Source organism: Pollachius pollachius (genome assembly GCF_949987615.1).
Source record: "Pollachius pollachius genome assembly, chromosome: 2".
Lineage (NCBI taxonomy): Eukaryota > Metazoa > Chordata > Actinopteri > Gadiformes > Gadidae > Pollachius > Pollachius pollachius.
Window position 1 is genome coordinate 43,432,018 of NC_136935.1, and position 15,000 is coordinate 43,447,017.

Consider the following 15,000-nt stretch of genomic DNA (forward strand, 5'->3'; position numbering starts at 1 on the left):
ATACACACAATATACACACACACACACACACAAACATATATACAGTACACACACAGACAAACACACATGCACACACGCACACACACACACAGTACAAACACATGCAGTATAAAGGCATACACACACACGCGCACACACACACACACACAACACACACACACACACACACACACTCAAACATACATACAAACAGTACACAAAAACACAAAAAGTACACATGAACCATACACACACAAACACACACACACACACACACACACATGCATATACAGTACATACACACACACACACACACGCACACACACACACACGCACATACACACACACACACACACACACACACACACACAAAAGCGCACACGAGAGCCCACACACACAGAGAAGCCCTGGCTCAAAGTAAGAGTGTTGTTGAAGCGAGTGAGGTGACTAAGTCAGCGCTCATATCCCAGTGTTGAAGCTCCTGAAGATGGCCACGGGAATGAGATCTCTCTTGGACACGGTGTATGCAGGCGCTGCCTCAGGTAAGCTGCCTGCTACCCTCATACAACCCCATCCCCAGTGTGTGTGTGTGTGCGTGTGTGGTGTGTGTGTGTGTGTCTGTGTGTGTGTGTGTGTGTGTCTGCCACTGCGCAGCTAAACCTGTCCCTGCGAAGCGCTCCACTGAGATCCCCAATGTGCAAAATAATAACTCTGGTATAATTAGTGTTTTGTTGGGTATCCTCATACGCTGCGCTTCGTCTCCCCAGCCCCTTTTTGTCCCTCAAATTGTCTGTTTATCTTTGTGTTGTCTGCTGCATTCATAGTCTTGTTGTGGCTTTGGTTCATAGGTAACACATATATATCTGTGTGTGTCTCTGTGTGTGGTGTGTGTTTGTGTATGTGCGTGTGTGTGTTGTGTGTGTGTGTCCATGTGCGACTAATATCTCTGTCTAGGTGGGGGAATCTGGGTCTCCTCTTCATGTTGCTGTTCTTCATCTATGCTGCTCTCGGAGTGGAACTCTTTGGAAAACTGGGTTAGTGTGTGTGTGTGTGTGTGTGTATGTGTGCGTGTGCGTGTGCGTGTGTGTGTGTGTGTGTGCCTGTGTGTGTGTGTGTCAGGCTCGTATGTCACATGTGCACAAATGTGCCTCAGTGGACAGTGATCAAATACTCATGAATTTGCAAGTGTGCATATTCATTTTGAGGCGCTTCCTACATTAATTATCCCTGCGTTTCCTCCACTAATCGTCTCTCTCATTCTCCCTCTCTCTCTTTATCTCCCTCTCTCTGTCTTTCCCTCCCTCTCTCTCTCTCTCTCGCTCTCTCCCTCCCTCTCTCTCCCCTCTCGCCCTCTCTCCGTCTCTCGCTCCCTCCCTCTCACTCTCGCTCCCCTCTCTCTCTCTTGCTCGCTCCCCCTCCCTCTCTCTCTCTCTCTCTCTCTCTCTCTCTCTCTCACTCTCTCTCTCTCTCCCCCTCTCTTTCTCTCTCTCTCTCTCTTCTTTCTCTCTCTCTCTCTCTCTCTCTCTCTACCGCACTCTATCTCCATCTCCATGTTCCCTTGCGTGTGTGTCCGCTCTGCGTGTGGTCCTGCTATGTTCTAGAATGTTCCGAGGAGAACCCCTGCGAGGGGCTGAGTCGCCACGCCACTTTCGACAACTTTGGCATGGCGTTCCTCACGCTGTTCCGCGTCTCAACCGGAGATAACTGGAACGGCATCATGAAGGTATCCCCGTTTCCATGGCAACAATGATGTCACCGATATGTGTGTCCCGTGTCTCCGTGGGTTTGTGTGTGTGTGTGTGTGTGTGTGTGTGTCAGCAGATGTCCGACAACCTCAAATCTGTGGTGTCCTCGGCGATAGACGATGAACGGAGTGTCAATAAAGGATGGAGGGAAGTGTGCTCAATGTTGTTTGGTTGTGTGTTTGTGTGTGTGTGTGTGTGTGGTGTGTGTGTGCCCGTTTGTATGTGTGTGATGCGCTTTCAGTGAAAGGCCCACGATCACCTCCTGCTGGCAAAGGCAGCAATAGCAGTCTGGACAACCACAAGTCTTATATAACGGCCTGCTCCACCCCTCTTATTGTTGTCCTCCTCATCCTCCTCTTTTCAAATATTACCCTCCCCTTCTTGTCACCTCGTCTCCTTCTATTCTCCTTCTCCTCTCCTCTTCCTCTTCTCGGCTCCTCTCCTCCCCTTTCCTCCTTTCTTCCTCCTTTCCTCTTCTCCCCTTCTTCTCTCCTCCTCTCTGTCTCTCCTTCCTCATCTCTTCTCCTCTCCTCTCTTCTGCTCTACCTACTCACATCATGTTCTCCTTCACCCCTCTCCTCCTCCTCCCCCTCCTCCTCCCCACCCTCCTCCTCCCCTCCTCCCATCCCCCTCCCCCTCTCCTCCTCTCCTCCTCCTTTCCTCCTCCTCCCCTCCTCTCCTCCCCCCCTCCTCCCCTTCTCTCCTCCTCTCCTCCTCCCCTCCTCCCCTCCCCTCCTCCTCCTCTCCACCTGTCCTCCCCCTCTCCTCCTCCTCTACTCCTCTCCTCCTCCTCCCCTCCTCTCCCCACCTCCCCTCCTCTCCTCCTCCCCTCCTCTCCTCCACCTCCCCTCCTCCCCTCCTCTCCTCCCCCTCTCCTCCTCTCCTCCTACTCTCCTCCCCTCCTCTCCCCACCTCCCCTCCTCCCCTCTCCCCACCTCCCCTCCTCTCCTCCACCTCCCCTCCTCCCCGCCTCTCCTGCTCTCCTCCTCCCCTCCCCCTCCTCTCCTCCTCCTCTCCTCCCCCTCCCCTCCTCCCCTCCTCCTCTCCTCCTCCTCCTCCCCTCCCCCTCCTCCCCTCCTCTCCTCCACCTCTCCTCCCCTCCTCTCCCCACCTCTCCTCCTCCCCTCCTCTCCTCCCCCTCTCCTCCTCTCCTCCCCTCCTCTCCCCACCTCCCCTCCCCTCCTCTCCCCACCTCCCCTCCTCCCCTCTCCCCACCTCCCCTCCTCTCCTCCACCTCCCCTCCTCCCCGCCTCTCCTGCTCTCCTCCTCCCCTCCCCCTCCTCTCCTCCTCCTCTCCTCCCCCTCCCCTCCTCCCCTCCTCCTCTCCTCCTCCTCCTCCCCTCCCCCTCCTCCCCTCCTCTCCTCCACCTTCCCTCCTCCCCGCCTCTCCTGCTCTCCTCCTCCCCTCCCCCTCCTCTCCCCCTCCTCTCCTCCCCCTCCCCTCCTCCCCTCCTCCTCTCCTCCTCCTCCTCCCCTCCCCCTCCTCCCCTCCTCTCCTCCACCTCTCCTCCCCTCCTCTCCCCACCTCTCCTCCTCCCCTCCTCTCCTCCCCCTCTCCTCCTCTCCTCCTCCTCTCCTCCCCCTCTCCTCCCCTCCTCCTCCTCCCCTCCTCCTCCTCCTCCTCCCTTCCCCCTCCCCACCTCCCCTCCTCTCCTCCTCCTCCTCCCCTCCTCTCCCGTCCTCCCCTCCTCTCCTCCTCCCCTCCTCCTGCTCCCAGGACACGCTGAGGGAGTGCAGGCCGGAGGAGCGCCACTGCCTCACCTACCTGCCGCTGATCTCTCCGGTGTACTTCGTCACCTTCGTGCTGACGGCCCAGTTCGTGCTGGTCAACGTGGTGGTGGCCGTGCTCATGAAGCACCTGGAGGAGAGCAACAAGGAGGCCGCCCTGGAGGAGCTGGAGGAGAAGAGGGAGAAGGAGGAGGAGGCCAACCGCCTGCTCCTCCTCCAGACCGGCGCCTCCTCGTCCTCGGGGGCCGTGGAGCGAGGGGAGTTGGCCCAGGTGAGGGGACGGATCTTGATCCAGAGTGTGTGTCTGTTTGTTTTGTTTGTCTGTGTGTCTGTGTGCACTGTGGTTTTGGTGCGTGGCGGTGTGGGTCTATGTGTGTGCGCCTGTGCCTCTGGTTGTGTCTGGCCTGTCGTGTGCGTTCTAATGGGAGTGGAGCTGACCATAAACAGCAAGGACATTTTTTGTGTGTGCGTGTTCGTCGTTGGCAGGTGGAGGTTGAGGAGGATGAGTGTTCCCATGGCAACCTGATGAGCATGGGACGCATGCTCTCTCTCCCTAGCGACAGCTGCATCCAGCCATTCAGATGCTCCCCCTACCCTCCCATTGGGTATGACATCTACGCTGGCTACAGCTTCTCAGGTAACCATAGCGATCCAGAGTGGAGGGCCTGATTAGTTAAGTCCTGATTTGCTGGGATGTATATGATGAACCCGTATCAGCTCGTCCGTTTGATATCTCCTTTGAAGTGGCCGAGATGTGCCTCTGATACCTGTTGCTGTGAGATATGGGAAATAGGACCACATGGTCGGCCCAGTTCCATGTCATTCTGTATTATGGTCCTATACAGTGTTGTCCTGTAGTATTATTCTGTAGAATCATCTTGTTGTATCATCCTGTAGTATTTTCCTGTAGAACTATCCTGTTGTATTATTCTGTAGTATTATCCTGTAGTATTAACTTGTAGTTTTGTCTTGCAGTATTATCCTGTAGTATTAACATGTAGTATTGTCCTGTAGTATTATCCTGTAGTATTAACCTGTAGTATCGTCCTGTAGTATTATCCTGTAGTATTAACGTATAGCATTGTCCTGTAGTATTATCCTGTAGTATTAACCTATAGTATTGTCCTGTAGTATGATCCATTAGTATTGTCCTGTAGTATCATCCTGCAGTATGATCCGTTAGTATTGTCCTGTAGTAAAGTCCTGTAGTATTATCCTGTATTATGATGCATTAGTATTCTCCTGTAGTATTATCCTTTAGTGTGATCCATTAATATTGTCCTGTAGTATTATCCGGTTGTATTATCCAGTAGTATGAGCCATTAGTATGATCCATTAGTCCTGTAGTATGATTCATTAGTATGATCCATTAGTCCTGTAGTATGATCCATTAGTATGATCCATTAGTATGATCCATTTGTCCTGTAGTATGATCCATTAGTATGAGCCAATAGTCCTGTAGTATGATCCATTAGTATGATCCATTAGTCCTGTAGTATGATCCATTAGTATGATCCATAAGTCCTTTAGTATGATCCATTAGTATGATCCTTTAGTGCTGTAGTATGATCCATTAGTATGATCCATTAGTCCTGTAGTATGATCCATTAGTATGATCCATTAGTCCTGTAGTATGATCCATTAGTATGATCCATTAGTCCTGTAGTATGATCCATTAGTATGATCCATTAGTCCTGCAGTATGATCCATTAGTATGATCCATTAGTCCTGTAGTATGATCCATTAGTATGATCCATTAGTATGATCCATTAGTCCTGTAGTATGATCCATTAGTATGATCCATTAGTATGATCCATTAATCCTGTAGTATGATCCATTAGTATGATCCATTAGTCCTGTAGTATGATCCATTAGTCCTGTAGTATGATCCATTAGTATGATCCATTAGTCCTGTAGTATGATCCATTAGTATGATCCATTAGTCCTGTAGTATGATCCATTAGTATGATCCATTAGTATGATCCATTAGTCCTGTAGTATGATCCATTAGTATGATCCATTAGTCCTGTAGTATGATCCATTAGTATGATCCATTAGTCCTGTAGTATGATCCATTAGTATGATCCATTAGTCCTGTAGTATGATCCATTAGTCCTGTAGTATGATCCATTAGTATGATCCATTTGTATGATCCATTAGTCCTGTAGTATGATCCATTAGTATGATCCATTAGTCCTGTAGTATGATCCATTAGTATGATCCATTAGTATGATCCATTAGTCCTGTAGTATGATCCATTAGTATGATCCATTAGTCCTGTAGTATGATCCATTAGTATGATCCATTAGTATGATCCATTAGTCCATTAGTATGATCCATGAGTCCTGTAGTATGATCTATTAGTATGATCCATTAGTCCTGTAGTATGATCCATTAGTATGATCCATTAGTCCTGTAGTATGATCTATTAGTATGATCCATTAGACCTGTAGTATGATCCATTAGTATGATCCATTAGTCCTGTAGTATGGTTTTAACCCGGCCGTCCTCCCCAGGCTCTGCGTCGTCCCTGGCCTCCAGCGGGGCGGGCTCCCAGCTCCAGGTGCCCTGGGCCCTGCCCTCCATCAGTCACGCCTCGCTGGGCACTGACCGCAGCTGCCGGCCGGTTATCCGCCTCAGCCCCACACAGAGCACAGACACGCCCTTCCTGAGCGGCGGCGGCGGACTCACGCTGGGCCGCGCCGGCCCCACCCTCAGCGTGGACGGCTACCGCCGCAGCTCGGCCGCCGGCCTACGACGGCAGCGCCTGAACTCCGCCCACAGCGTGGATGCTTACCGGCCCAACGCGGCGGGCGGCGGCGGCGGCTCGGAGCGGCCCAAGCTCACCTCCGCCCACAGCATCGACGGCTACAGACTGAGCCCGTGTGGCTCCGCCCACGGGATCAACCAGCCGACCACGCCCTCCTCCTCTAGCCCCGCCCACGACGCCAGCAGGCGCTCCTCCTCCCGTTGGCTGAGCCCCGAGGACAGTCTGGACCGGACTCGGCTAAGCCCCTCCTACGTCCCCGAAGGCTCCGCCCCTCAGAGGCCCTCGTCGTTCCGCGCTGCAGGCAGACTGCGGAGACAGGTGGGCCGCTGGGTGTTGTGTCCACCACCTTTGATTCCATCATGTCGTATTCTTTAATATTGTGCTCTATCGTATTGTAGTCCATCATATTCTATTATTTAGTATTACAGTATATCATATTCTTTTCTATCATATTCTATAATTTTGCATTCCATTATATTCAATTCCATCATATTCTATTCTGCCATATTCTATTTTATCATATCATATTCTATTCTATCATGTTCCATTCTATCAAATACTATTCATTCATGTTCTATTCTATCCTATTCTATTATATTTGATTTGATACTCTCATGTTAGATTCTATGATATTCTATTTTTTTTCTATTCTATCCGGGCTTAGCAATCTAAGTTGGATATTTATTCCAATCCTTGCCTTTCATTGCCTTGCATTGCAAATTATTAAAAATGTTAATTGTATTTAGCCAGCAACCTCATTAAAATTCATTTTGTATTGCAGTGAAATCTAAATGCGTGAAATGTGAAATATGAAACTACTTTCCACAGTAATTTGCAGAATTCAGGTCAATGCCGCACTCAATTTGGCAACCCTGTGTGTGTGTGTGTGTGTGTGTGTGTGTGTGTGTGTTCTTGTTAGGAGGTGGGCAATCACAGTTCTAAATAATCATTTAACTGCCTATTGCTGGTCCATGGACCGTTGCAGGAATTGTTAAAATGTAAAACAAGTAATGCTTGTCTGTGTGTGTGTGTGTGTGTGTGTGTGTGTGTGTGTGTGGGTGAGAGTCTGTGTGCATGCTCACACTGTGTGCGTGCGTGCGTGCGTGTTTGTGTGCGTGTGCCTGCTGACGCTGTGTGTGTGTCTGTCCTGGCTGCAGGAGGCCATACGCTGTGACTCCCTGGACCAGGGCGGGGGTCCGGCAGACGAGGACCCCCAGCTCTCCCAGCCGGCCGCGGCACCCCCGCCGCCCGACCCGGACCCCGGCAGCAGCCCGTCCCGCCGCCGCTGCTCCAGCGTGCACACGCTCAAGCACGCCGCGCCCCAGAGGGTGATCGCCAGCCGGGGCTGCGGCCGGCGCCACAGCGCGGCTGCCCCGGAGCCAGGCTGCCCCCCCTCAGAGAGCGGCTCCCAGGCCCCCCGCAGCGGCTGCAGCCTCCAGGTCCCCGTCCCGGAGTCGGCCCCCAGGCCCGGACCCCCGGAGCCCGGCGGGGGGGCCCGGCCCGATGCCGCTGACGAGGAGGTGAACCGCATCAACAGCTCGATCGGCGGCGCCCACGCACACACACACGCCCACGCCCACGCACACTCACACTCGCACACGCACACACAGCTGTCCCCCGGCCCCTCGCACCAAAGCAGACGTCTCTCGCCCGGCCCGCCCGGGGGGGAGCACAGGGGGGGTCATCTCGGCCAATCAGTGTCTCCGGTTTCAGGGCGGAACATAAAGCAGAGGATGAGCCCGCCCCCGGGGGAGGAGCCCGTCTCCGGGACGACGCAGCTGATGGACAGCAGCGTCGAGCTGAGGCGGAGGACCCTTTCGTTCGACTCCACCTGCCTCACGCCCCACCTGCAAGAGGGCGGGTCGGTGGAGGACTGAGGGACGAGGAAGGGAACGCTGGGGAACGGGAAAGGAGGACGGCTGTGTGCTCACGGTCACGGAGACGAAAGACACATGCTCGCGTCTCGAGGAAGGACCTTTGTGTGACGCCGAGCCCGTAGCAAATCATCCCCCACATCGAATTACAGGGTCGCTATCTGTGCTAACAGATACAGAGCTCATGTGAGTGTGTGTGGGCGAGCGTGTGTGTGTGTGATTGTGTGTGTGTGTGTGTGTGTGTGTGTGTGTGTGTGTGTGTGTGTGTGTGTGTGTGTGTGGCGGTATAGGAGTGTGGAGTATTCCCCCTTGGTACTGATTTTGCACACTGAATCCACGTAGGAAAAAACATTCCCTTTTCCTCTCTCTCGATCCCGCCTTTAGCTCTGTTGTAGTTCCCGCCCGCCTACACTATATTTATTCACGCACTGTTCCCTCGCTTGCTATTATCTCCCGTACCCCCTCCCCTCCACCACCTCCACCAAACCCACCCTCATGCACCTCTAATGTGACCATCTAACCTTTGACCTCTCTACCTCTCTCCACTCCTTTCCTCCTTAATATTCTTTTATTTAAATATCATTTTTCTAAGACCCTCCTCAGCCCTCTATTTACAGTGAGCCCTCAGTCCCTCCATCTCCTCATCCTTAGTATTCTCAGGGTAGTGCTAGTTCAGATAGAGGCGGTTGTTTGCATGTGAAGTCTGTGGCCTTTAGGCGGCCCACAGAGGGAAAGGCTGCCCCCCTGGTTTCAGGAGTAGCCAAGAGACACGAAGACGGTGGGGTGGGGTTTGTTTCCCTGGAGGATGTTCGACGATGATGAGGAATGTAGGCCTAAGGACTAAGCTCAAGAGAGAGAGACATAGAGAGAGAGAGAGAGAGAGAGAGAGAGAGAGAGAGAGAGACGGGTGTTTCGAAAGGGCTTTTTTTCAGGTGCATATTACAAGCTTGTATACACTTTCGGAAAAAGAAGAAGAGGTAGAAAAATGAAAAAAATGGCGAAGAATATATTTTATTACTCCAGCATCTGTGACTAAAACAACTGCAATGGTGGGATTTGTCGTTTTTTGGGGGTTTTGTTTCTGAATGAGGGTTTGTGTAGATGAGAGGCGCATGGCGGTGAACGATGAAGAGTGCCGATCAAGGAGGATAACCGTTAGGCCTGGTGATGATGATGATGATGATGACGATTACTCCGAGACACCATTTTGATGAGGATGAGTGCTATTGACTTGAGGGCGGGAAGCAGTATATGATGTAAGTGAACCTGTAGCGGTGTGATTGGACTGTGCTGGAATAAAATCTCTTCCTGCCTGACTCTTACACTAGACTTTGTCCTGTTTCTTTCACCATGACTCAGCCAAGGTCTCCTTATTCAAAATATGTGGTTTGCTGTTTTATAAAAAATCTGTTTTCTTGCTACCTGAGCAATACATAATTTTAGCTTGTTCTGCATGAAAACCCATTTAATTATTTACTGATTCAAAAGATTAGACCATAATTGATAAATGAATTAAAGTCTTTCAGACCGTAATCGCGGCTTTGCAAACAATGATAAGTTGGCTGAGTTTTATTCAATCCCTATCTCATTACGTTTAGATATTTCATAAAGATTGCAACATAGTGCCGGATATAACTCTCAAAAACCATTATTTATGACACATTTGAGAAGCCCAGTTTGACGAATTAAAAAATGTCTCCCCGTGTGCAGAAAGCCAAACCCAGCTCAGTTTGTTGTGAACGTGTTTTATTTTCATATTTTATTATTCCACTTCAGCATATCACAATAAAATATTTAATCACATGAATATTTCACATTGAAACACTACAGCATTCAGAATGCATTAAGCTGGTCTCCTTTTCATTTCCCTTGCCAGGAAAATGCTCCTAATGTCTATGAGCTCCGGCCACCGCCGCCTCACACTATGCAGCTAACGGCCAGGCCACCTGTCTGTCTTTGTTGGGAACCAATGAGAGCCACAGATGCCACAGATCCCACTGGGTTGGCCACATGACTAATATTAAATAGAAGCAGATGATGTTAAGAGCACCACAACACTTCCACAGTCCACGTCAGACCCTTTAAGTTGCCTTCTCAAGAGGCCTCAGGCTCCTTTGTAAGGCAGCGGGATGCTCATAATGGGTCAATATCTATGTTAATCTGCACCTCACCAAATTAACATGCTGTATAGGTTGGGTGTTGATGGATGTGCGTCGTTGTATAGGTGTTTGTGTGTGTGTGTGTGTGTGTGTGTGTGTGTGTGTGTGTGTGCAGGTGGTTAAGATGTGTCCGTGCAAAGTGCCTGCACCACTTGTGCAGGCAGGTGTGTGATGGTATGTGGGTGTGTGAACGTGTGTGTGTGCGTGTGTGAACATGTGTTTTCAATTGTGTGTCCGTGCGCATGTGTGAGAAGACAGAAGACAGTGTCGTGAAACAGAGGGTAACAATAGCTCTATACGTAGCACACGGGACCAGCGGTTGCCATGGTACAAACTGACATAACGTTATCCGCCGCCCCGATACTGCCCGGTCCCAGGCGAGGGGACGTCACCGATGACAGGACAGGCGTGGCTGTTGTCACATGCAGTCCGTGATGGTGCGACCTCACGCCTCCCCTGTTCTGCCCCCCACTCTCGACTTCTCACCTTCCCCGTCTCTCGTTCTCTCCTACTCTCTCTCTGTCTACCCTACTCGCTCTCTCTCTCCTCCTCTCTGTCTCTCCTCTCTCTTCTCCACTCTCCCCTCCTCTCTCTCTCCCACTCTCTCTCTCCTCCACCCTCCCCTCCTCTCTCTCCCACTCTCTCTCTCCTCCACTCTCCCCTTCTCTCTTTCTTTCCTACTCTATCTCCCCTCCACTCTCTTTCCTACTCTCTGTCTCCTCCACTCTCTCCCCTACTCTCTCTTTCTCTCTCTCTCTCTCTCTCTCTCTCGCTCTCTCTCTCTCTCTCTCTCTCTCCCCCCCCCATCTTCGGTTTTCTCTAGAAGGCGGGGGTCATCCGTCTTGGCTGCTGGGTGAGTTTCTGAGGGTCCAGAGTCTCGGTGAAGGGCGGGGCCTGGTAAGGATTGGTGGTCACTATGGTGGCGCCGTTGGCGATGGGGTAAGGCGTGGCCCGGGCGCTTCCGTGGGTGTGGTCCATGTGTTGCCACGTGAACAATGTCATGTTGGCGCCGGATAGATAGCGGCGTAGCGCACTCAGTGTCAGCACAGCCTGTTAGTAATACACACGCACACAAACACACACACACACACATACGCAGGAACACACAGGGACATACACATAGGCGGACGTACACACTCAAACAAAAAAAAACACACACACACACAAAAAAAACACACACACACAAACTTTCACGCCAACACACACACACACACACACATAAAAAACACACAAACATAAGAAGAGCCTGTAACCAATACATTAGCATGCTTCAGCTGAACATAATTAACATGGAACACAAAAGCCAAGCCTCCTTCACATCAGGTTATTCTGAAACACTCTGCTGAAGAGGAAGCAGCATGAAGAGCGATGAGATGAGATGGGAAACAAACAACCCACTAGAACCACCACTAGAACCACCACTAGAACCACCACCAGACCCACCACCAGACCCACCACCAGACCCACCACTAGAACCACCACCGGACCCACCACTAGAACCACCACTAGAACCACCACTAGAACCACCACCAGACCCACCACCAGAATCACCACTAGAAACACCACCGGACCAACCAACGGACCCCCCACCGGACCCCCCACTAGAACCACCACTAGAACCACCACTAGAACCACCACTGGAACCACCACTGGACCCACCACTAGAACCACCACTAGACCCACAACCGGACCCACCACCAGACCCACCACTAGAACCACCGCTAGAACCACCGCTAGAACCACCACTAGAACCACCACCAGACCCACCACTAGAACCACCACTAGAACCACCACCGGACCCACCACTAGAACCACCACCAGACCCACCACTAGAACCACCACCAGACCCACCACCAGAATCACCACTAGAAACACCACCGGACCAACCAACGGACCCCCCACCGGACCCACCACTAGAACCACCACTAGAACCACCACTAGAACCACCACCAGACCCACCACCAGACCCACCACCAGACCCACCACTAGAACCACCACCAGGCCCACCACTAGAACCACCACTAGAACCACCACTAGACCCACCACTAGACCCATCACTAGAACCACCACTAGAACCACCACCGGACCCACCAACGGACCCCCCACCGGACCCACCACCAGACCCACCACCAGAACCACCACTAGACCCACCACTAGAACCACCACTAGAACCACCACCGGACCCACCACTAGAACCACCACCGGACCCACCACCAGAACCACCACTAGACCCACCACTAGAACCACCACTAGAACCACCACTAGAACCACCACTAGAACCACCACCGGACCCACCACTAGACCCACCACTAGACCCACCACTAGAACCACCACTAGACCCACCAGCGGACCCACCACCAGACGGCACACCAGCGGTTGCCAGCGGCGATCTGAACTGCTCCACTAACTGGGTAGGCTCTGGGGGCTGGGAACGTACGAGTGTCAGGGTGTGACCTCCAGTAAATGCCAGCAGCCCTGGGCGCTCTGCTGCCCTGACCGATAGCAGCGGCGAGCGGACCGATGGGAAGAAAGTTCCCCCCGGACTCTTCGGCCACCTAGGCTACGGTTTGACATCCCTGCAACCTCTGAAGAAGGTTTGCTGGTTTCCCGAATAGGTTTCTGCTTTTTATAATAGGATTACTACGTGGGAGGTCTGATCGCCGTGAAAGGCGCTGAAAGCGTTATTTATTAATTAAAGTGTTATTATCTCTTTATTCCGACAGCCATCACTGACACAAAGTGTTGGGTCACTAACATGGGTGTCCCAGTCTCTCTGGTATCTAAGCTCCAATCAGGAGAGAGAACCCCACAAAAGGGGCGGGCCTCTCTGCGTGTTCGCGTGCGGCCGGCAGGATTACAGCGCTGACTGACAACGGAGGAGCGGCCCCGAAGATACCGACTCCAGCGCTCCCCGGGATCGGCTTATGCAACAGAACGCTGAGCAGGAGAAAAAAAAAATGACTGAAGAAAAGAAAGAAGAAAATCTGGCAGGGAGAGAGAGACGGAAGGCGACCCGCGTTTCTGCTGACGTGGAGAGCGGGAAGGGGGAGAGCGAACTACAAAAGAACCGAAAGTTAGCCGAAACGACGGCGTCGCTTACAGCGCATTTAAGTGCTAAGTCGTAATAAAAATAAAAACCAAAACCAAAACCGATTACGACTCAGGCAAGGCAGCGGGAATTGGGGACAGGGTGGAGGAACACAAGGTTAGACCAGCATTATTGAGGTGGGAGGGCTCCTAGGCAGGAGCCGGTGTTTTTCCTCCATGATGACAATGTCCTTAACCCTGCTTAATGTCAGCAGGCACTGGTAGCCCTAGGACCCCCACACACACACACACACGCACGCACACACACACACACACACACCTCGGTGAGACATGGAGATGGAGACAGAGTATGTTATGGAAAGATTAAAATGTATAAACGCACATGGTGACACAAACGTGGAGAGTGGAGCCGGACCGGACGGCGCTACATACTGACCCAGGTCAGGATCGAGAAGAAGCAGAAGGCGATGGTTGCCCTGGCAGCGTCGGAGCCCTGGGCCAATGGCAGCTCTTCTGGAGTTGTGGCCTGCCACTGATTGGCCAGAAAGCAGAAGCCAACAAACCAAAGAAAGCTGGCCAGACCTAAAAGCAGGATACATGAAGCCCATACACACACATTGCTTTTGTGCGTCGGTAGAAACAAAAAAGTAGATAGTATGATGATTGATTGATTGATTGAAGCTTTATTATCGGACTCAGGTCCATCAAATACATGTATAGGACAGGACAAGCACAGTACAACAGACAAAAAAATAGATCAGTGAACATATATAAGGTTTAGGCAGTTCATCCTCAGCTTGGAGACATAGCGGGAACAGCTCACAGTGGGATTTGATAGTGCCACAATGTTTCTGACGGGTTTCTGAAAAGTGCTTCAAATGTTCTTGCTCCTGCAGTGACAAACTTCTGGCTGGCACTCCCCCCTCTGGGAATTTGAGGATCCTCATGGCATCATTGTATGCAACCTGTAGCCTCTGCATGCTAGATTTCTTATAGCTTACCCACAAGTGGGCCAAAATAGAGGTACAGCTAGGATACTAAATGTGCGCGTTTCCGTGTGTGTGTGTGTGTGTGTGTGTGTGCATGTGTGTGTGTCTGTCTGTGCGTGTTTGTGCGAGTGCATGTGTGTGTGAATGTGTGTGAAGGTGTGTGTTTATGATCATGAGCGCTTGGGCAGGTGTATGTGTTTGTTTGTCTGTGAGCTTGAGTGGTTGTGTGTGTGTGTGTGTGTGTGTGTGTGTGTGTGTGTGTGTGTGTGTGTGTGCCTGTGTGTGTGCGTGCGTGTGTGCGCGTGCTTGTGTGCGTGGGTGTGTGCGTGCATGCTTGCGTGGTGCGTGTGTGTGTGTGTGTGTACCAGAGAAGACCAGGTCCAGGAGGACGGCCCTGCGGCGGTCCTTCACGCTGCTCATGGAGGGGAAGTAGACGTCCAGCAACAGGAAGCAGATGCTGCCCAGGAAGGAGGCCACGCCCACCGTGATGCCGTAGTTACAGGCGTCGTTGTTGTTGTTGAACACGCACAGCAGGCGCTCGCTGCCGATGTTGATGTAGCCCTCGTTCACGATGCAGCTGAACACCACCATGGAGAAGACCTGCGGGAGCCAATCAGAACGGGCGGAGCAGGAGTCATGTGACCGGGAGGGAAGAGAGAGAAGGATGACACGTTCCTGCAGGGTATTGACACCGGGTTGTTTATTAAC

At 51.9% G+C, this 15,000-nt stretch overlaps 3 protein-coding genes across 3 annotated transcripts in view; 1 reads left to right on the forward strand and 2 right to left on the reverse strand.

The window, feature by feature from the left end:
• The window catches only part of LOC307071365 (voltage-dependent T-type calcium channel subunit alpha-1H-like), a 38,025-nt gene extending 29,843 nt beyond the window's left edge, over window positions 1-8,182 (forward strand). The window contains 9 exon segments of the mRNA XM_079730351.1: window positions 450-502; window positions 504-521; window positions 934-936; window positions 938-1,013; window positions 1,581-1,702; window positions 3,442-3,723; window positions 3,939-4,089; window positions 5,969-6,540; window positions 7,380-8,182. Of these exon segments, the coding sequence (XP_079586477.1) occupies window positions 450-502; window positions 504-521; window positions 934-936; window positions 938-1,013; window positions 1,581-1,702; window positions 3,442-3,723; window positions 3,939-4,089; window positions 5,969-6,540; window positions 7,380-8,099 (1,997 nt within the window). The 3' untranslated portion in view covers window positions 8,100-8,182.
• The window catches only part of LOC307070832 (protein disulfide-isomerase), a gene marked incomplete at its 5' end in the record, with an annotated part of 165,474 nt that overhangs the window by 142,738 nt on the left and 7,736 nt on the right, over window positions 1-15,000 (reverse strand). The window lies entirely within an intron of this gene.
• Window positions 11,075-15,000, reverse strand: part of LOC307070833 (synaptogyrin-3-like) — a gene marked incomplete at both ends in the record, with an annotated part of 4,776 nt that continues 850 nt past the window's right edge. Inside the window, 3 exons of the mRNA XM_079729506.1 lie at window positions 11,075-11,305; window positions 13,740-13,885; window positions 14,658-14,892. Of these exons, the coding sequence (XP_079585632.1) occupies window positions 11,075-11,305; window positions 13,740-13,885; window positions 14,658-14,892 (612 nt within the window). The remainder of the gene's footprint in view (window positions 11,306-13,739; window positions 13,886-14,657; window positions 14,893-15,000) is intronic.